Here is a 21,546-nt window from a genome sequence, read left to right as displayed (position 1 = left end):
GGGATAGAATACCCAGTTGTGATGACCTCTAGAACCCACTTGTCGGTGGTAATGTTCTGCCATTGATGCAAAAATGGCGGTAGGCGGTGTCCAAAGATAGTTGTAGACGGTGCATACGCTGAAGTCGAGATGATGTTTTCGAGACCCTCGACCAAAGGTTCAAATCTGCTTATTAGTTGGAGAAAGTTGAGGAGCCCCAGAAGAATTGGGTCGACGCCGCTGGTATCTCGATCTCTGGCGTTGGCGTTGCTGTTGTTCCTGAGATCTGTTAAAATGCTGAGTCTACGGGGGGGTAGCGTGGACGGTGGTAAGGTTGATATCTGTACTGTCGTCTTCTGGTCATAGGGGTTTGGATTCCTAAGGACCGGAGAGTTGCCCTTGAATCCTTCATTGAGTGAAGTACCTCATTCGTGGTGGAAGCAAAGAGTTTATCACCATTGAAAGGAAGATCCTCTATGGTACTTTGAACCTCACGAGGAAAAAAGGAAGAGGAGAGCCATGAACCTCGGCGCATGACCACTGCAGTAACAGTGGATCTTGCTGCGGTATTGGCTGCATCCAGAGCTGCTTGAAGAGCTGTGCGTGATATGATTTGGCCCTCGGAAACCAAAGCTATGAACTGTTTTTTTGATCTGGAATGTTTTCAATAAAGTCCATGAATTTGTTATACTTTTTGTGGTCATACTTTGCCAGAACAGCAGTATAATTGGCAATTCGAAATTGTAAGGTTGAAGAGGCATACACTTTGCGACCAAGGAGGTCCAAGCGTTTGCTTCCTTGTTGGCTGGGGTGGAGCGGGAATATTGTTGTTTGTTCCTTTGGTTGGCTGCGTCCACTACCAGTGAGTTTGGCGCAGGATGTGAGAAAAGGAATTCAGAGCCCTTAGAGGGAATGAAGTATTTACGGTCTGCTTGTTTGCAGGTAGGCTGGCTTGAGGCTGGAGCCTGCCAGATAGACTTAGCCGGTTCCAGAAGGGCTGCATTGATTGGTAATGCCAGCCTGGATGAAGAAGAGGGTTGCAGGATGTCCGTTAGCTCATGTTGTTGGTCTGGGACTTCCTCTAAGTTGATTCTAAGCTCGCTGGCAACCCTTTTAAAAAGGTCCTGGAATTTCGAAAAATCGTCTGAAGACATTTGAGGGGAGAGAAGTAAGGCTTCTTCAGGCGTTACTTCAGTTGCTACTGAGTCAGGGGCAGGAGTTAATTGATCCTGCAAATGGGAGGGTGCTGCCAAATGTGTCTTATCATTTGGACGTTCGTCTGGTGGTGCCAAGCAAGTACCGCGCCTCATTGAAGTGGAGTAGCGGGTGTGCTGCCAAGGAAAAGATGCCCATGGGGCCCAATATTGCCATGGTGGTGGGAAAGGCATAGGTGGTGCCATCCAGGGATTCCCATACCAGGAGGCAGGATCTCGAGGATAGTCTGAGGTAATTTTCCTGTGCTCACGGGTGACAGGGGTCTGAGGATGGGAGTCTGTATACATCGAAAAGTCACCCTGTATTTCAGGTTCCCCTTCACTGGAGGAAGGCTGTTTGGACCCTGAATCATTCATAGGGGAGAAGCAGTCCTTAAGCAAGGGTGATTGCAGGATAGGTGACACCAGGAGGTCACTTGACTGGGTAAACTGCAGCGCTGAGGCAGCTGAAGGTGAAGGCTGAAGCTGATAGAACTGCTGTGAGGGAATCTGGGTCTGCACCAGAGTTCTCAGTCTTGGCTCAGTGCCAGATAGCGCTGTCAATGCTGGTGCTGGAGCTGGTGCCACGCTATTAATGGCAGGCTGCGGTGCCTCAGGGAGATACTGGTATGTCGGCACCGCGTTCGTCGCAGTGCCGATGGGTGCCATAATCGAGGCAGACAACTGAAAGCCTGTAGCCTCGGCACCGGAGCTTCGTGCTGCTGCCACAACCACAGGCGGGTTTGGTGCGTTGCCTGAGGAGCCCGGCTCTTCGAAAGTGCTCAAGCAGGGGAGCACAGGTAAGGAAATAATAGATCTGACTGGAGAGGGTTTGTGTCTGAGGGTTTCTTTTGCGTTTGACAGAAGGTGCCCTCTTTTTGCCGTTTTCTTCTGCCTTTTTGAAGGGGGAGAGCTGTGGCGGTGAGCGGAGGCAGAGTCCGCGCCAGGGTCTGAGGCGGACCCTAAGGACTTTCGAAGTAACACGAGTTTAAGTTTTAGCTCCCTGTCTTTTCTCGCTCTGGAGCTTAGTTTAGTGCAGTGAGTACATTTTTGGGGAATGTGGGTCTCCCCCAAGCATTTTATGCACTGCGAGTGTCCATCCGAAAGAGGAATCGGTTCCTTACAGGAGGAACAGCGCTTAAAGCCTGTGGAGCCAGGCATGTCTGAAGCAGCTGCTGCTGAGAGAATTTTTTTTTTTTTAAACGGTAGAAAAAAAAAGGGTAACACTAACTAACAACTAACAAGAAACTAGCTAACTACAAGTTATTTTAAGATGAGGAAAGAAATTCTTTAACGAGTCTGATGAGCTCCGTCTCAAGCCGGGGACGGTAGAGAAGGAACTGAGGGAACCAGCCGCGCATGCTCACTAAGAGGTATACTCAGAGTGGGGGGGCAGGCTCTGTGCATGCGTGGCCGGTACGAGTACTGATGCAGAAATCTCCGATCAAAGACATAGGGGCACACCGACCCCTGGAGTGGAGAAGAACTGCCTGTGTTCCACACTTTGAGCTCCTAAATACAGATATTCTCACTAAGCTGTAAATGTATTTTCCCTTGTTGGATAAAGTGTAAAGGTTACAATTATGACAGAGGGTTTATCTACATAAACATTCAGTTCGTGGCAAGCATGGCGGGGTGGGAACCTACCCCACACTAGCCGTTAGTGAGCATCAGCAGGGTCCACACGGAGTTAGTGTGCGACAGACCAGTGCAGGATAGATTTATACCCCAGTTTACCACAAAAATGTTCTCATATCTTTGATACTTGAAGCCCAAGGCCATCTCCTCTCAGTTTTAAATATGAACCCAATATTGAACATTCCAGAACATGCAGTTCAGTTTTGGGGCAAGAATAAAACTGGAAACCTACTTTTCTTTTTCTTCTATTCAAACAGAGCAGTTCTACAAAGGATGAGCGTAGGACCTAAAATCACTGTGGAGAAATAAATCATAAGGCTTTTAAACAAGACCTTTAATAAAAGCCAGATGACACAAAACTATGAATGACCACTGGTTGATGTTCCATAGCCCCTCACTTGACAAGTAGTGGCCACAGGATACAGAAGGCCCATCTCTGCTAAAACAATGACAATATTTTCTAAATGAATATCATCTTTTTAAAAAACAAACAAACAAACAAAAAAAAACCCTGAAGTATTAAGCACTGGAACCAGTGGAAGATGGCTTTGGTAATGCTGACTAAACACACAGATAGGTAACCCTCTTCCAGAATTGCCAAGCTAAAACATTCAAGAATCACTAGTTAGATTAAAAAGCCAATCTCATGGTGTGTGGTCTTTTCAGACTGAAAATTAAATCTTAAATGCACACAAAAAATTCACTCAAAAATGCAGGCAACACATCTGGCTAATACTGTCTCAACTCCTGGGATAAGGTACTAATCATGCTCTCTCTCTCCCCCTTTCCCCTTTTCCTAGACTCCAAGTTCCTTTCCATCCAGAAGGGGCACTCCCCCATTTACTAATTCCCCCATAATGCATTCTTCCTCAGTGTTCTGTCCCCTACATTCACCACCATTGCCTTTTGTTCACGCAAAGCATACAGTGGGTTAATTTCTGAAAGCATTGTATCAATCCAAGACCACAAAGTTTGTGGGTGGAATTAAGTTCATTCAGAACAAGAGCTGTCACTGAAGTCAACTTTCTATATCTGCAGAAGAAAAACACAAGAAGTGATATATAAGGCTAATATTCTCAACACGAAAGAACACTTGACTTTCTCTATCATACCAGCACCTACCCAAAGCCAGAACACAGGCTTAAAATACCAGGCCAGAATTTTTATAACTTAAATACTTTAAATGTAGACACCTAAATCAATAATTAGGTTCCTAAGTAAGTAGCTTGATTTTTAGGGTACTAAGCACCCACAGATCCCAAGGAAATCAAAGACATGAAGTCTTATAGTAGCTCATCCATTTGTGTTCCCTTACAAGAGAGGAAACTGAGCAGTTCACATATTACAGGTAGCATTCACTGTTGGGGAAAGATGGGAAATTGAAATGATGGTAGTTGCTATGGATACTGCTACAGAAAAATAGGAGAGAAAATGGAATGAGCTAGAATATAATGAACTATAATACCAAAATATCTTGTAGGAATTAGATTTCCGATCTCAATTTTTTTTGTGCCATAATATAACACAATACATTGAAATAAGTTTGTTCAGTTTTCAGGCTAAAAGAGGAATTCAGTAGAAAGGCCAATCACTATTTGCTTATAATTTATGAACCAATCATCTCAAAACAGTTTCAAAGTAATATTTTAGATCAAAGAAAGAAAACCAAATACTGAATAGCTTTAGTGGAATACATCAAATGAAATATCTTAAGAATCCATGCATTAACATTTTACACTGTTCACTAGTCAACTACTTATTAGTATTAGCCCAAGACAACACGTCTGACCTTTTTTCCAAAATTAAAGTGAGAAAATCAAGATGCTCATTCTGTCCTCTTGGTAGAGATATCAGAACATGACCTGTATTTTCCTCAAACTTAATACATCTGGCAACTGCAACATAATGAGTATAGTTGACATACTGTGTGTGTGTGTGTGTGTGTGTGTGTGTGTGTGTGTGTGTGTGTGTGTGTGTGTGTGTGTGTGTGTGTGTGTGTGTGTGTGTGTGTGTGTGTGTGTGTGTGTGTGTGTGTGAGAGAGAGAAATCATTCAAAAAAGTGTTACAATCCTGTTTTAGAAACATTTGTGGATTAATGCAACCCAGGGGTGCACTTTTTCAGTGCAATCGAACAATCAGTATGTTGTAAACTGTCCAAGGAATTCTTGTGTGAATTAAATGTGAAATTTGTGCTCAAACACTTCTAGTGTGAATGAACAAGAACAAACATTTGCTAGTCAATCCCGTACATACAGCAGTTACTGCACTAAATTATTTCAGTCTCAGTGTGAATTCAGGATTGAATCATTTTCATCATTTTCTAATGAACAGCATATGAAAAAAGGTAATAATAAACACTGAACATATGACTCCCAGATACTAGCAGAGCTGCCACTAAGAATATTAAATTGTATTTCTACTTCATACATACACACCCACACACCCCTACCATCACAAAGTTGTGACTATTTGTAGACAGAAAATTAAATATCAAAACAAGTTTCTGAAAAATACCGCTCCCCCCCCCCCCAGTGTAGACATACCCCAGCACTCCAGGGATATCAACAGAAGAGCGTTCCACTTGCTAAATTCCTTGTTTTACCGATTTTAACTATATCCATGGTAAACACACAATGAAATTACTTAAGAGTGGATGGAACCATGGCTAATCAACATGGGATGGCAAACGTCAAATAATCAGCAACTCTCTCAAAGATATAGAGAGATGACAATGCTTATCTGAGGTTCTTCTATTATGGATTAGCACTGTGATTTCCAAACTTTTCAAAGGTGACTCCTTCCCACACTAGTGAGAAAAATGAAAACTAATGCCTATTACCATCCAATCCCATGGCATGTTGTTAAAGTCTTACACATCTTGATTCACAGTGTATCTTCCACCTTTTTCCTGCCCCATGCAACAGCGAGCTCTTTTAGAGGGGTTCAGTCCACAATGTGATACTAACAGGCCAGATGCCAGAACATGGCAGAGTTTCAGGACAATTCACTTGTATGAGAACAAAGAAGTGTTCGTATACATTCAAACTAATTCACTTGTATGCAGATAAAGATCAAAGAAGATACTGATTGCACTGTTTTCATCCGTAGTTCGCTATTACAATACTTCTACATTATGTGTACCTTGTAATTAATTAACCCTAGATAAAAAGTGTGTGTTAGTACTAAAATGAGAATGTACTTGATGTGTAAACTTCATGAAGACTAATGAAGGATTGTTGTGTGCTATAACATTAAAATTTGTATTGTGTATATCTCTGTAATTACATTTACCCATCAAATGTGATTGGAGCCTTGGAAATGTAAATGAAGGTGGTGGATAACCTCAAAGCAAGGTTCAACAATATGGAAATGCAGACTGAGTCTGATTTCTGTTTATCAAAACCCATGTGGGAGAAGACACTATTCAGGTTATTTTCTGGAGAAGCTACAAAATGGATTTCAAGGAATGATCCTGTACCTATGAACTATTTGGATACACAGACAGATCCACAAAGTTATTTTGCTTAATCCTGAGAGATTTATGGAGTATGTTACTACATCTCTGCTATCATTTTGGACTTACATTAATAGGTGAGTCTAAGTGTGTATTTTACATGCTTTAACCTCTTAATAACTCTCCCTTATTCTTAGCCAATAGATCTTTAGTTAAATTACTAGAGAAATTGGCTGCCAGCACTGTCTTTAAATCATAGAATATCAGGGTTGGAAGGGAGCTCAGGAAGTCATCTAGTCCAACCCCCTGCTCAAAGCAGGACCAATCCCCAGACAGATTTTTGCCCCAGATCCCTAAACGGCCCCGTCAAGGATTGAACTCATAACCCTGGGTTTAGCAGCTCAATGCTCAAACCACTGAGCTATCCCTCCCTCCCTTTTTTTTTTTTTAATTTAAACCAAACCACCTTGGGCAGGGCCCCCGTCATCTCATTTGATAAATAATATATGGATATACCTATCCCATAGAACTGGAAGGGACCCTGAAAGGTCATTGAGTCCAGCCCCCTGCCTTCACTAGCAGGACCAAGTACTGATTTTGTCCTAGATCCCTAAGTGGCCCCCTCAACGATTGAACTCACAACCTTGGGTTTGGCAGGCCAATGCACAAACCATTGCACTATCCCCTCCTCCTCCCTTTAGTGTGTGATCGAGGGCATCTGTTGACCTGGGGTAAGTGACTGACCCTTTGGGGTTAGGAGGAACCCAGGGGTTCTCAAACTTCATTGCATCACGACCCCCTTCTGATAACAAAAATTACTACACGATCCCAGCAGAATTTCACTAGAATAATTCCTAGAGCATATCCTTTATACAAACATCCAATCTTCATTTAAAATTTGTCAGTGATGGAGCATCCACCTGATCCCTGACAAGTTATTACAACAGTTACTTACTCTCATTGTTAAAAACATACACCTTACTTCCACTCTGAATTTCCCAGCCATTTGATTGTGTTATACCTTCCTCTGCTACACTGAAGAGTCCACTATCATATATTTGTTCCTCGTGTAGGTGCTTATAGATTGGTGCTTAAGTCACCCCTTAACCTTCTCTTTATTAAGCAGATTGAGCTCCCTGAGACTGTCACTATAAGGCATGTTTTCTAATAATTTATTTATGCCCATTACTCTTCTCTGAACCCTCTCCAATTTATCAACATCCTTCGTGAACTATAGACACCAGAACTGGACACAATTTTCCAGCAGCAGTCACCCTGGTGCCAAATATAGGAGGTAAAATAATCTTTCTACTCCTACTTCAGGTTCCCCTGTTTATGCATTCAAGGATTGCACTAGCCCTTCTAACCACAGCATCACACTGGGAACTCATGTTTAACTGATTATCCACCACGACCCCCAGATCTTTTTCAGTCACTGCTTCCCAAGAGAGATTCCTGTGAACTCCTGGTGCCAAATGGCAGAGGGCACAGGGTGATTATTGAGTTTTACAAGAATTCTCTGGGTCAGACATATGCATAATAGCTCACCAAAGGGTGGCATGTGAGATCTCTCCAAGAGTCAGTAGTCAACTGGTTGTCAAAAATCACTGAAATATATGTATGGCTAATATTATGGAATTATATATCTATACTAAAAGTTATGTTCTTAACCAAGAACATTTCTGGAGCAAGGCTGGTCACCGGTGACATACTCCCTCTCTGAAAGGAACATTTCTGAGGTGACAGACACCAATGTCCCTGTCTGGCCATTTATTTATTGTATGCTTCATAACGTAGGCCTGTTTGCATACAGACCCACAGACAAAAGAAGAGTGTGCAAAATCTACAAGAGTGGTGAAACACAGCAGGGCTGTCCTGTTTGTGACCAAAAAAAGGATTGTTAGGGTATATCTGAAGGATACAAGGAAACAAAGGATCCTTCACCTAGGAGGCAAATGGACAGCATACTTGTCTCATGAAAAAAGATACCACAGCCAAACCTGAGTGAAAATCGCTGCAAGCTTGCAGAGGAGCTTGTTGAACCATTAATGTTGATTTTCAAAGAGTCTTGGAACACTGGGGAAGTTCCAGAAGACTGAAAGAAAGCTAATGTTGTGCCAGTATTTAAAAAGGGCAAATCAGGTGACCCAGGCAATTGTAGGCCTGTTAGTCGGACATCAATCCTGGGCAAGAAAAGGGAACATCTAATAAGGGACTTGAATCAGGCATCAACCGCTACATTTTGTTAAAAAAAATAAAACCCAAAACACACACATTGTATCCGCCCCAAATTTTCAGCACTATCTCTGAGTAAAGTTTGAATTTCTGAGGATTTTCAAGGAAATCAGTTATTTCTGTTCTGTATTTGGAAAGAAGCAGGATGATGTACTCATAATGAGGATGATGAACCACTGTGCACTCCATTACTGACTAAAGAGGACATTAAAACTACATTAATTATGGATAAGAATTTTTATGTCAGCAGCCCTACATAGCTTGCACTCAAGACTCCTTAGAGTTGGCTCAGGAGATCTCTGATCCAGTGATAACTTTTTTTTTTTTAAAGTTGGAATACCAGAATATTGGAAAAGTATTAATGTTGAGCCAATATTCAAAGAGAAAGAGAGAGATGACCTGAGTAATTATAAACTCATTAGTCTGACATCAATATGGTTTTATTGAAAGTCAGCCTTGTCCAACACACTTTATTTCACTTTTTGATGTGATTAGAGGTTTGGTTGATTAAAGGAACTACATAAATGTAATATACTTAATTTTGTAAGGCATTTGGCTTAATATCACACAATGTTCCGATTTAAAAAACTGGCGCTATAGAATATCATAGAAAACACATTAAATGGATTAAGAATGAATGTGGAATGAATAATTTTAAAAGAATGAAAGCTACCGCAAAACAAAACTGTTGTCCTCCAGACAGCTCTATTAAGAAATAGATACTGGATAGATGTGAAAAAACACTTGTCAATGGGGAATCATCGTAGAACGAGGCTTTTCTAGTGGGGTTCCACAGGGATCAGTGTTAGCCCCAGCATTATTCAATATTTTCATCAATGATCAAGAAGTAAATATAAAATCACTACTGACAAAATTTGCAGACAACACCAAATGAAGGGGACAGGTCGCTGATACAGCAATCTGGATCATTTGGTAAGCTGGGCCCATTCAAACAAAATTAATTTCAATACACCCAAATGCAAAGTTATAAATCTAGAAACAAAGTATGCAGGCCAAACCTAGAGAATATGGGGGGGGGGGGTGTCGGATCCTGGAAAGCAGTGACCCTGAAAAGCATTAAGAGGTATACTGGACAAGCAACTAAGCATGAGGTCCCAGTGCAAAACTGTGGCAAAAATGGCTAATGCAATCCTTGGATATATAAACAAAAGAGTAGAGAGGGCTGTAAACAAATGCCTTGCACTCCGATTTAAAGAGCTCCATCTGTTTAAATTCATCAACAAGAAGACTGAGAGGTAGATTTTATTACACTGTAAAAATACCTTTACAGGAAGAAATACCAGGTACTTAAAGGCTCTAATCTAGTTGAGAAAGGTGGAACAACTTTGACGCCATGGCTGGAAATTAAAGTCTGACAAATTCATATTAGAAATAAGGCACGCATTTTTAGTAGTGAAGGTGATTAATGATTGGAACAAACTTTGAAGGAAAGTGACAGTCTCCACCTCTTGATATCTTCAAATCAAGACTGGTTGCCTTTCTAGAAAACATGCTTTAGCCAAACATAACTTACTGGGTGCTTTGGAGGGGGGAAATTGTATGTCCTGTGTTATTCAGGTTCATTAGATAATCTAATGGCCCTTTCTGTCTTTAAACATTCTTATGCACAATCATTAGCCAACAGATAGTATGGTTTATGTTGACTACTTCTGTTCTCTAGTGTGGTACACGGAAGGCTTTTTGAGAGGAATACATCCATAGTAACGTTCCCTCCATTTGAAATAGAGGACTAACATGGGGAAAGGATTTGGCATTTCAGGGACATTTGTGTTGTAATGGGTAACATCTTTAAGAATGGAATGGTAATTTTGTGAAAGACCAAAGTTATCCGGAACCAAATAAAGAATTTCTTGAAGACCAGGGCCTGATCTCTGACACAGTAGCTGCCACTGTCTCATATCCTATCTCTATCCTCAACAAAACATGTTGCTAACTAAACAATGGCAATCACCAGATGTGTATTAGATCCCTAACCAAATACTTTGACAGAATTACTGGCCTAATGGATGGGGGGAAAGCAGAAGATGTGATGTAACTTGATTTTAGTAAGGCTTTTGAGACAGTCCCACATGACCTTCTCATAAGAAAATTAGGGAAATGTGGTCTAGTCTAGTTTAATTTATTAAAAGGTGGGTGCATAACTGGTTGAAGGATGGTACTCAAAGTCAAACTGAGAGGGCATATCTAGTGGGCAGTACTGGGTCTGGTACAATTCAGTATTTTCATAAATGATTTTGATTTGGAGAGGAGAATATGCTTATAATCTGCAGATGACACTAAAATGGGAGGGACTGCTAGCACATTAGAGGACAGGATTAGAACTCAAAATTACCTTGACAAATTGGAGAATTGGTCTGAAATCAACAAGATGAAATTCAATAAAAAATAAGCACAAAATACCCCAATATAAACGTGCTAAAGGAAAAATAAGCAAGCATGTTACTGCAGTCTCATAAGTGATACTGCCTTAATATATAAATAAAAAAGGTTCCTTAAGCTTAAACCTATTTAATGAAGTTGCCACTAGATGGCTCCTTTGGATTACGTATTTCCCAATAACTCTGTTCCATAAAACAACAACAAATTTGAGTGATCCCCAGATGGGATACCCTACCACCACTCAAACATACATCAGTTTGCATGTACAAAAGCAACTTCTGGTAACTTTCCATGTTCAATTACCTGCTTTCTTACATAGGCCATTTATTAACGATTCCTTGTAAAGGACTATGTAAGCACACCTTAATTTTGGCACACCATAATTTTACTAAACTAACTGATTTCTATTTTAAGACATTACATGAAACTAATTCATTCATTCGATTACAAAAAGCATATGGGTATAGGCTTCCCAATTTGATCCCCTGCATGCTAGCTATTTTGGGAACAGGTAATGTAAAATTGAAACAGCTTCAGCACCACTGCAGCAGCCTTTTTCACTCTGGCAACTGCACCCACCTGCTTGTCTACACCCGGACTACCTTGAGTTTTCCTGCAGCAAGACTTCAGAGCACCCTGGATGAAAGCAAGACTTCAGAGCAGTAGGTGAAAGCAGGTCCAACATCTTAACCTCCTAGGACTATCCCATCCAAAAAAACAAACACAATCGAGGATGATCTCCACAATGTGCTGTGCCTTTTGCTTTTCTTGAAGTCTAATATCATATACATATCAGAGTAGAACATGCTGAAATAGTAATAACCCTTCTGCTGTTTGGACCAAGTGTCCTGCCTTATACTGTTTAGGGTACTAAAGGATGTTCTAGCAACACATGAACACTTGATCACATATTAAGATAAAAACAAGCAAGCCTGGCAATTCACCTTACCTATCTTCAGCTAATACTGCCCCTCCTCTAATCTTTCCACATCTGCATTCTCTCCCCCTGACCACCACTTATATTTAAGGATATGATTTCATTACTGTTGTCAGCATCCCTCCACCCTCACCCCCCGCAGCAAAGCTCTGCGGTATCAGCACATACACACACATCCCTACAGGCAATGGGACTCAGGCTTCAGCCTCCCACCCGGCGGTCAGTCCCACCACAGACAGGTCGTGGGCCTCCAAGAATTTTTGTTTATTGCCTACAATCTGTCTGACTTTTGCCAAAAAATAACCATGACCTCAAACAATCATATTTAATGCCACCCACTCTGCCCCTACTGCTTCTGTGATCATCAAATCACCATTGATGACCTGCTATTATCACTTCCCTTCCTCACTTCTACTGACTAGTCCCCTTCAGTTTTGATTCCTGTGCCGCTCTCTCCCAAATGCCATCCCACCATCTTAAACCTTTGTTTTGGTGCACCCTGAGTATTTGATTCCTCCTTTTCTGCACTGCTGAATGCTTCCTGAGAAAATTCCGTGAGTAAACAGGCTTCTTCCACTACACATCTTCTCTCAAAAGCACGTTTTTTCCCCCCACTCTTAATAAAAGCTATGCACATAATTTATGGATCTTCATCAACTCCTCCCCTTTGCCCCATACACCTAGACAGCCCAAATCTGGTCATTGCTTCCTCCACTAATTCTTTATATCAACCTTTTCTTTCAGTTCAAACAAACCTCTTGTCCATGCTTTCATTGTTTCTTCATTACTGTATCTACCCACTCTGATTTCCACATCACTACCCTATAATCCATGCAAAGTGGATAATTAAGAACATACACTTTTGCCAAATGATCTGATCATGTGAATAATGCCCCATAGTCCTTCAAATCTTGTCTTTATTTCACTACTCTGCCCCCAACTACAATGCCAGCTCCAATATCCAATTCGTCCAGTTGCCACACAAAACCATTTCCCCTACTTTCTTCCACATTGTTCCTGGCTACGTAGAACCTCGCTGAGCATCTCTATAAAGCCACTCCCCTATTCTGATTCAAGTCCCTTCATAGGATCCCATTTCATTCACGAAGTTGACAAGAAATTAGCCAATGAGACTTGTAGGTGTTTTTATTCCTCACACACACACACACACACACACACACACAAATCTTCACTATGCAGGACACTGGTTCTTGTGAGCAGTCACGTTATGTTACTGATGCTACACCTTTTCTTCTCTATCAACTCCATCTTACTACGCCCTTTGTTATACTCTCTCTAATATTGCGTGTCATCTTCCCAGGGCAGGGTTCATGTCTGAGGTGTATTGCAAGGCACCTAGTACGTTTTAAGTTGTTGAATAAATAATCTTATGACTTTAGTGTAAACTGTTAACCAATTTATTATTTCAGAAAAGGAAACTTGTCCCCACCTTGTACTCAGCCCATCGTATAATGTGGTACATTTTGGGACTGTTGCTTTCCCTCTGAACCATTAGGTATGGGCCATTGAGAAATAAAGCTCAGGGAGGCTATTCAAATTAACAAAATTTGAGGTAAATAAATATTGATCTATGCCTCTCGCTGATCAGGTTATCCCTATGACCAAATGGGGGAGTGCTGCAACACCTTGTCAATAACAAATGCATTTAGTTTCAGGGTGGTGGTTCATTGGTTATTGTACGTTCTGTACTTGTTCCATGCACAAGACTGACTCCCTTTCAGCACCAAAGGCAAGGATGTTCCTTGCTGTGTGTGCCTGTGCCAAGGGAGTAATGGAGTGGTACTCTCCTCTGCAGGCTGCATGTCCAGTGTATCCTAGCACAGATGAGAACACAGTCTCCATATGGCTATTACTTCCTTTCTGGCACTGATTGGCAGGAAATAGGTGGTCAGAGACTGATGCACAGGCATGGCTCCACCCCAGAACATGCTAGCCAATGCAGCTGAGCTGGTGGGAGTGGGGGGGATGTTGAAGTATGAAGGAATTAACCTACTCCACCAGTAGAGGAAAAGGAGAGCCAAGGAGATTCACAGTTCCTTCCCTAGTCTGCTCCTGAGGCACCACAGCCACACACCACATACACAAAATACCAATTTGAGATAGTGTCCTTTTAACTTTCTTTAAACAAAGCGTGCTGCTCTCCAGAGAGATCTGTATTGGAATGTGCCAGTCTTCAGAGAGCTGCACTTGTACATTAAACTCAATGCTGATCCAAACACTTGATGTTTGGTTCAGTCACTTGCTTTGGGCCCAATCAAATATTTTGCATTCCCAAAAATCCCCCCGTAATCAATGGGAGTTACAGATGAGCAAGGACAGTCTGATTAGGCCCCATTAATTTGCAAGCCAAATTCTTCTCTCAGACCAAAACCACTTATTGTAAGGAAGGAAAGAAAATACGAGGAAGAAGGGGGCAGGGAAGAGACGACAGTAAGTGCCAAAGGAAAAATTAAATTAAGCAGGAATGAGATGTTGCTCTGGTTTCTAAAATGTTAATATTTGCAATTAAATAAAGGGGGAGCAAAAAAATTGCACACAGAAGGCTGGAAAAAATAGGTTAGGGTTTTTCTTCTAATTTAAGTGCACTGTAAAATCTTTTACATATACATTTATTTTCTTGAATCTCTCTAAATTATGTTCAACAGGTCTTATTTCAGAGGGAATGAAAAATGAGAATGGCAGAATATTGGAGCTGATGAGAAGACAAATTAATGCTGTTAAAATTCTGAGGGGCATGTAGTTAGGTTCATAGGCAGCTATTTTTCTAAAAGTTACATGCCACATTTGTGGGTAAGTTTTAGCTTATTTCAATCCCAGTCAATGTTATGCATTTGATTTATATCCTGACCTCTCCAAGTGCTGGCTTGCTTTCACCAGAACAAACTGATCAGAAGCCATAAAGTTATTATTACTTGCCCACAATATATACAGAAAATAGTTTGTATACAGAATCAGGCTCCAGTCCTGCATTGTGATTTGTGCAGGTGGACCACTGTACCTCTGTGGAGTGCTACTGAAGTCAACAGGACTGCATCTGTCTGGATCATAATGAAGGATCATGGCCTTAGCATTAAAAAACTAAATCAGTTGGTTTCTCACAAAGTACTCATATGAGAACTACAGTATTACAGTTATTCCATGAAGTTTATACAGTACACTTCATAGCACAGCCACTATTACTTACATCAGGGGTTCTCAAACGGGGGGTCGTGACCCCTGAGAGGGTCAGAAGGTTATTATGTGAGAGGGTCATGAGGTCAGCCTCCACCCACAAACCCCACTTCTCCTCCAACATTTATAATAGAGTTAAATATAAAAATGTGTTTTTCATGTATAAGGACGATCACACTCAGAGGCTTGCTGTACGAAACGGGTCACCAATGCAAAAGTTTGAGAACCCTGACCGGGGTGAAAGTAACTTACAGGATTTACCGGTACTGCCAGAGTCCTGAGGGGGCATGGCCTCATCTCTCAAGATTTAAAGGCCCTGGGGCACCGGCTGTGGCTGGGAGCCCCAGGGCCTTTAAATCAACCCCGGGGCTCCCAGCTGCAGAAGTGTCTGGGAGCCCCCGGGGCAAATTAAAGGGCCCGGGGCTCCGGCCACCGCAGAGCTCCAGGCCCTTTAAACCCTGGCCCCAGCCTGGCCGCCAGAGCTGCGGGGGGGATTGAAAGGGCTCAGAGCTCCCCGCCGCTGCAGGAGCTCCGAGCCCTTTAAATCCTAGCCCCAGTTCGGGCACCGGAGCTGCGGGAGGGATTTAAAGGGCTCATAGCTCGCGGCGGGGAGCCCAGAGCCCTTTAAATCCCCGCCGCGGAAGCCGGTGCGGTCCGGCACAACGTACTTGCTCTTGCTGGTATGCCGTACCAGACTGTACCAGCTTACTTTCACCTCTGCCACTGACTTACATAATACACTGCTTTTCAAGTTAAAAAAAAGTTAAGGGTGATAAAATACATCGCCTCTTGCGCTTAATGGACTTCTGCTCCAATGCCATGTGAAGACCAATAAAAACACTTGCACTGTCACACACGTAATTTTTAACTCAGAGATCTTAAATAGCCAGTACAGCGCATACCCATTACTTTATTGATTAATGATAATCAAGGAATACTAAATAAATAATAATAATAATAATAATACGTACCTCCTCTATTTCCATTTTCTTCATCCTGTCAAACAAAAACAACACACAATTAAAATGTAAAATTTACCAAATGGAAGAAAACACGAACGGACAAGGTTTTCAAAAAATGGGTGCCTCGTTAGGCTTGTAAACCCATACTTAGGCACCTAAATAAGTGGTCTGATGTTCATGGGAGAGGCTGGATGTTTAGTAATTTTTAAAGTTAGGCATTAATTACTGAAAATCTTGGCAGGGTGTATACACCTCTACCCCGATATAACGCTGTCCTCGGGAGCCAAAACATCTTACCGCATTATAGGTGAAACCGCGTTATATCGAACTTGCTTTGATCCACTGGAGTGCGCAGCCCCGCCCACCCCGGAGTGCTGCTTTACCACATTATATCCGAATTTGTGTTATATCGGGGTAAACGTGTATTTAAACAAACAAATCTCATCTTACTTCCTTGATATGTCACACAGCAGCAGTCACATGGCATTATTTGAGTCAAGAAAATATAAATTGCAAAGCTGTACAGCATATGTGCAATTAATCTAAAATTGAAGGGAGAGGTTCCACATTTTTTGTCTATCAATGACTCATAAAATTGGTTCACTTTATAAGTTTGAAGTATTTTCTAACTGCAAATCCTGCAAACTCCTCCTGAAATCTAAACATCAAGCTTTGTCTGTCTGTAATATAAGTTTCTACACTTAGAATAGCTTTGGTGACAAATTTGTTGATGATGATGCTCCTTCTCTGATAGTTGCACTGACTTTTCAATATTAACAACTAAAAACTGAGTTGCATCAGTGCAGTATGCAGCTATAACTTGAAAATACTCAGGAAGGAGAAGCTGAATAAGCAGTTGCCTTTTTTACATAGTCAACTTTCTGTCCAGAACTCGTTATAACGTCAATATGGAGATTCAGTAGCAACTCCACAGTTAAGGTTAACCTCCTATTCCATATTAAGGCTGATTTTATCTGCTCCCTGACTTCATCAAAATTCTACCAATTTGGAAACTGACGTGGCCTTACAAAGTAGAACCCTTTCTGGAAAATTTAAGGCAAAAAGACATTAAGAAATATGAGGGGTCTCTTCCCAGCCGCCCCAAAATAAAAAAAAATAAAAAATAAAAAAATCCAACCCCTTCAATTTTATTTTATTTTTAATTTTAAAAAAAAAAAAGCAGCTTGGCCTAGGAATTTACTTGGCTTGGCTTACATGGCCTCATTCAGAATGAGGTGAACTAGTGAAGGCAAAGCTAAGGCAAAGCTAGAAGTTATTTGGTAATCTTACCTGTGTAATCTGTTTAAGTGAAGCCCTAGTTCCAAATTTCCAGGCTGCTTCCATTAAAACCACAAAAAATCTACATCTTTCTCCTATTAATTTTGTTTTCCTGTAATGACAGCTTTTCATCCCAACCTTTACTCCAGGTTAATGATTTTTTTTTTTTTGCCTAAAAGTTTATAATATGTGGTACAATATAGACCAGGGAAAGGTCCCTCTAGCTATAACACATCTCATTGTGATACAGCAATTCAGTATAATCTGCATCACAATACGTTGTCACTACAGCACAGAAGTTACCAATGAGTCTGCTGAAGCTTTAAAAACCTCAACACAAAAAATTAACTTTAAAAAGGATTGAGCTAGTAAGGATCACATGTCTCTCTCTAAAAAGCAGATATACTGTACTATAACAATTGTATCAATCAGGTGAATTTTGAGAATAGCCAGTTGTATACCTTTGCATTTTTGTACAATACTGACTGTTCAGTACTTCAGTAAAAACACTGTCCCAGAGAACAACTAGTGTTAAGAGTCATTATTACCGCACTTGCTTCCTGTAACAGTTCAACATGTTTTGAACTATGATCACCCAACAGGATTGCAGTATACAATTACATAAATGGCAAACATCTGTATTTATCTAGTTTCTACCCAATTCATTGAAGAACAACAACAAAATGTTTTAAAGACTTTAAATATTTGGATTCTCATTTTCCAAGGATATAAAAGATATAAAACTATAAAACCATGAGAGGGACCAGTTTAATATATGATACAGTAAACAATATTGGTAGATTTCCAGTTCTTCACAAATTGATACCAATTTTACAATTGGTAATCTGTCCTCTGGCATGCACAGCTCAGTCATAAAACAGATGCAAAAGAGTAATATTAAATGGATTTTGTATGAAATAAGGCAAAGATCTCAATCTTTAAAAAAAAATTTTTTACATGGAGCGCTTGATAATGCAAATGCTTCTGAATTTTAGGAGCATTTTTATTCACCTCACATACATGCTGCAAAATTTTAGCATGTACTGTTTCAGTTGTATTACATCACTCATAACAATACAAAACATGCAGAAAGTACTACACTTGTAAAAGTAAGTTTCTGTTGCTACTTAGCACTAGTAACAATGACACAGATAATGTTCATTATACCCTCCTCTGCTTCATCACACTGCCCTTTGGCACCTTTACAATGATGCCAGCCTTGCCTGCCCATTTGTCAGCTTCTTACATCTTCTCAAACTGCCCCTTAGCACATGGAAAGCCCTTGATGAACTGATCCATAAGATTTTCATACACTTCAATATCCTTCCTCAAGACCAGCCATTGTCATGATGCAAATAAGAAATCAGCCAATAAATAAAGGCTAGTTGGACAGTTGATGCCCAATCTCTCCAACAATATATTATGGAGAGAGAAGTATATAAAATTGTGTGGGGGATTGATCCCTCTCCCACTTGTTTTACAGGTCACCTGTCTTCTCAGATAAAAAGCTCTTTTGGAAAGGACCATGACTTTATGTGTATTTGTACAGCACTAGTAAAATAGGACCCTGATCCTGACTGGGGCCTCTAGTATAAAATGACAATACTACTTTATAAATACTACTGATCCATTACTGTTCACATTCAAATATTGCAACATTATATTTCAATAAAATGAAATGAAAATAGAGACAGTGTAGTGAATTGTAGTTAATAAATGTGGCTGCTTATGACTGTCCTGATAACAGTACCCAAGATTGCTTCCCCACCACCACCACATTTTCAGCTGATTAGAAAGCTGTAACAGATCTTTGTGGGTGCAGACCTTTGCCAGAGTAACCCATGCATTCATCACTTTTTCTCTAAATTATCACTCTGTGTTCTCCTTGGAGCTACACTTCTCGTTTATTGAAACCCAAACTAATTTAGTTGCCAGCCTATTTCATGTGTTCCACAGTCTGCAAGGGTTCACATTTGGTTTGCATATTTTTCGCCATTTATTGGCTATGTGCTAGGACAAAAGAGCCTTTGTCAGAGTTATTACTAAGCAGTGCTCGTTTTTTATACTGTAACTTAGAGACACTCTACTTGGTTGGCATTGACTATCAGCTTAATGTAGCGTTTCTCAACCTTGGAGCCATGATGCCCGGGGGGTGCCTCGGTCAGCTTATGCCCCTACCTTTTCAAGCCTTGGGGGAGGGCTCACGATTTTTTCTTCTTAAATCCAGAGATTGAGACTCAAAAAGTTTGAGAAACACTGCCTTAATCTAACCACAGCTCTTTGTGTTCTCTGGCAAGCCCAACCCATATCCTCTGCCTAGTTTCACCAATTCTGTTAAGACTTCACTTCAGTTTCTTTAGCGGTCAGATGTTTGAATTTGGTGCCCTGCAACTGCTGGATCGCAGCAGATTGGGTCTAAACAAAATGAGCTTATCTGACTTGATTATAAACACGCAGCACACATTAGTAGGTGCACTACTTAGGAAGTGCTTAACTCCCCAAATCTATTACCAATAGAAAATGTCACAATATCACCCTGCCTTTCAGTTCTCCTTAATGCACAACTTGGTTTTCCCCAACAGTTTATGAAAGCAGCTACTACAGAGTTGGCCAATCTTATCAGGACCTGCTGACTTGTTGGAAGGTTCGGGGATATCAGGACATGTCTCACTGCTTTGAGTTCTAGCAAGTCAATGTGAAACCCCTCCTCTCCCAGGAAACAGCAACTCCTAGAAGGGAAGTGGGTGCTCACCAGTTCAGGTTGCCACTGGTGATAATGTAAAGTTTGAGGAGCACCTACAGAAGGGAATAATTTAGGGAACTGGATCAGTGTAGGTACCAGGTCAGTGAAGTCTTTATTGCCAAGGGAACCCTAGTTTGCTTTCAGCACTCCCCCAAGGGTCTAAAGAAGGAATAAAGAACTGACAGGATTTAACAGAAACACAGCAGGGAAACGGATCGTGACAAGACATACAGCCTCTAGTACCTCTCTATTTGCAGGTCAGGTAGGATCAAAATTTCCACTTCCAGCTTTTCAGTCCTTTCTGTGGATATTCATGTTTCTGCCTCCTTCCTGTCTATGACTTCACTTAAAAGGATCAGCCTCTAGGACTGGGATTGTGAGCTCCTATGCAGGCTTAACACAAGTCCCAGGGTTTTGAACATGACCTGAGGCGATCTGGATACTGCTTGTTATTCCTATTTATTTGTATTACGATGGCATCTAGGAGCTGCACTCATGGACCAGAACCCCATGATGACAGACATAGTACAAACAGAACAAAGAAATGGGGCCTGAATGGTCTTTTGGAGGGACTGGGCTTGAATGACGCAGTTACCCAGGTATGGGATCATAAAGAAGCCTGCCAGTGGGGGGTGCAGCTGAAATTACCACCTTGATCTCAGTGAAGATTTAGGCAGGGGATGTTGATAAGCTGGACAAGTGACCATAAGAACCTTATAACTCTCTAGTGGGGTAGGGAGACAGATGTCTGAGAAGTTTTGGGTCTCCAGAAAAGACAAGATGTATGTGATTTTAAAGACTTATTCCTCTTCCTTCTGCCACTTCAACAAAACCAGAATGGAAGAGGAAACCATAATATTGGCTCCTACTCCGAGTCCTGAGCCATATCATTTAGGCTGTTGACTGCCAAAAGCCAGCACGAGAGATTTTTTCCAGAGCAATTTGTGGAGTTTGTCTGACTGAACTTCAGTCAACAACTGAATGGCCACCATGAATGAAGAGGATGAGCAGGCAGCCATAAGTATGTAAGTACCCCCTAATCCCATAATTTCCTATTTAAAGCAAGAGTCATAATGGAATGGAGAAACCATTTTCATCATTTCAGAGACAGAAAGGGATTAAGGAAGATGAGTGCCTAATAGCCCCTTTGCAGGAACATAGGGATCCTAGCATCTCAACTCAGGCCTCAAACTCCACTGAAATAATATTTAGAGTCTGAGATGTGAGGTGCCAGAATGGCTATTCCACTGGGGACACTCTCCTTTGACTCTCCGAAAAGCTGTCAGAAGTGAAGGCAGAAGATGAAGACATACAACTAGAGTGGGACAGATCTACTTTAATCCACTTCCCCTTCCTCTGGGATGTCCCTGGAAGCATATGTTTAAGAACCCACAGAGAACCCAAAGAGCCTCTGGAGAAGACTTGGGGGGAGGGGGAGGGAGGGCTGGATAAGTGAAGAGAAGTGACCGTCTGACATTTCTTGTTGAAGCCTACAAGAAATGGTCTCTGTCAGGAGGAAGCAACAAGGCTGCATA

The 21,546-nt window shown here is 41.2% G+C and overlaps 1 protein-coding gene across 19 annotated transcripts in view; it reads right to left on the bottom strand.

Annotated features, from left to right (window-relative positions):
- Nucleotides 1–21,546, bottom strand: part of ARHGAP21 (Rho GTPase activating protein 21) — a 239,276-nt gene that overhangs the window by 100,055 nt on the left and 117,675 nt on the right. For 18 of the 19 annotated variants that reach the window (XM_039522408.1, XM_039522406.1, XM_039522404.1 and 15 more), the window contains one exon: nucleotides 16,000–16,024. In XM_039522408.1, coding sequence (XP_039378342.1) covers nucleotides 16,000–16,024 — 25 coding nt within the window. Of the gene's footprint in view, nucleotides 1–8,264; nucleotides 8,282–15,999; nucleotides 16,025–21,546 lie in introns of those variants that run through there. The other variant, XM_039522418.1, reaches the window with a different exon arrangement.

Source organism: Mauremys reevesii, linkage group 2 (assembly GCF_016161935.1).
Source record: "Mauremys reevesii isolate NIE-2019 linkage group 2, ASM1616193v1, whole genome shotgun sequence".
Classification (NCBI taxonomy): Eukaryota; Metazoa; Chordata; order Testudines; family Geoemydidae; genus Mauremys; species Mauremys reevesii.
Note: the sequence above shows the minus strand (reverse complement) of the source record. Positions and strands in the feature narration are given on the sequence as shown.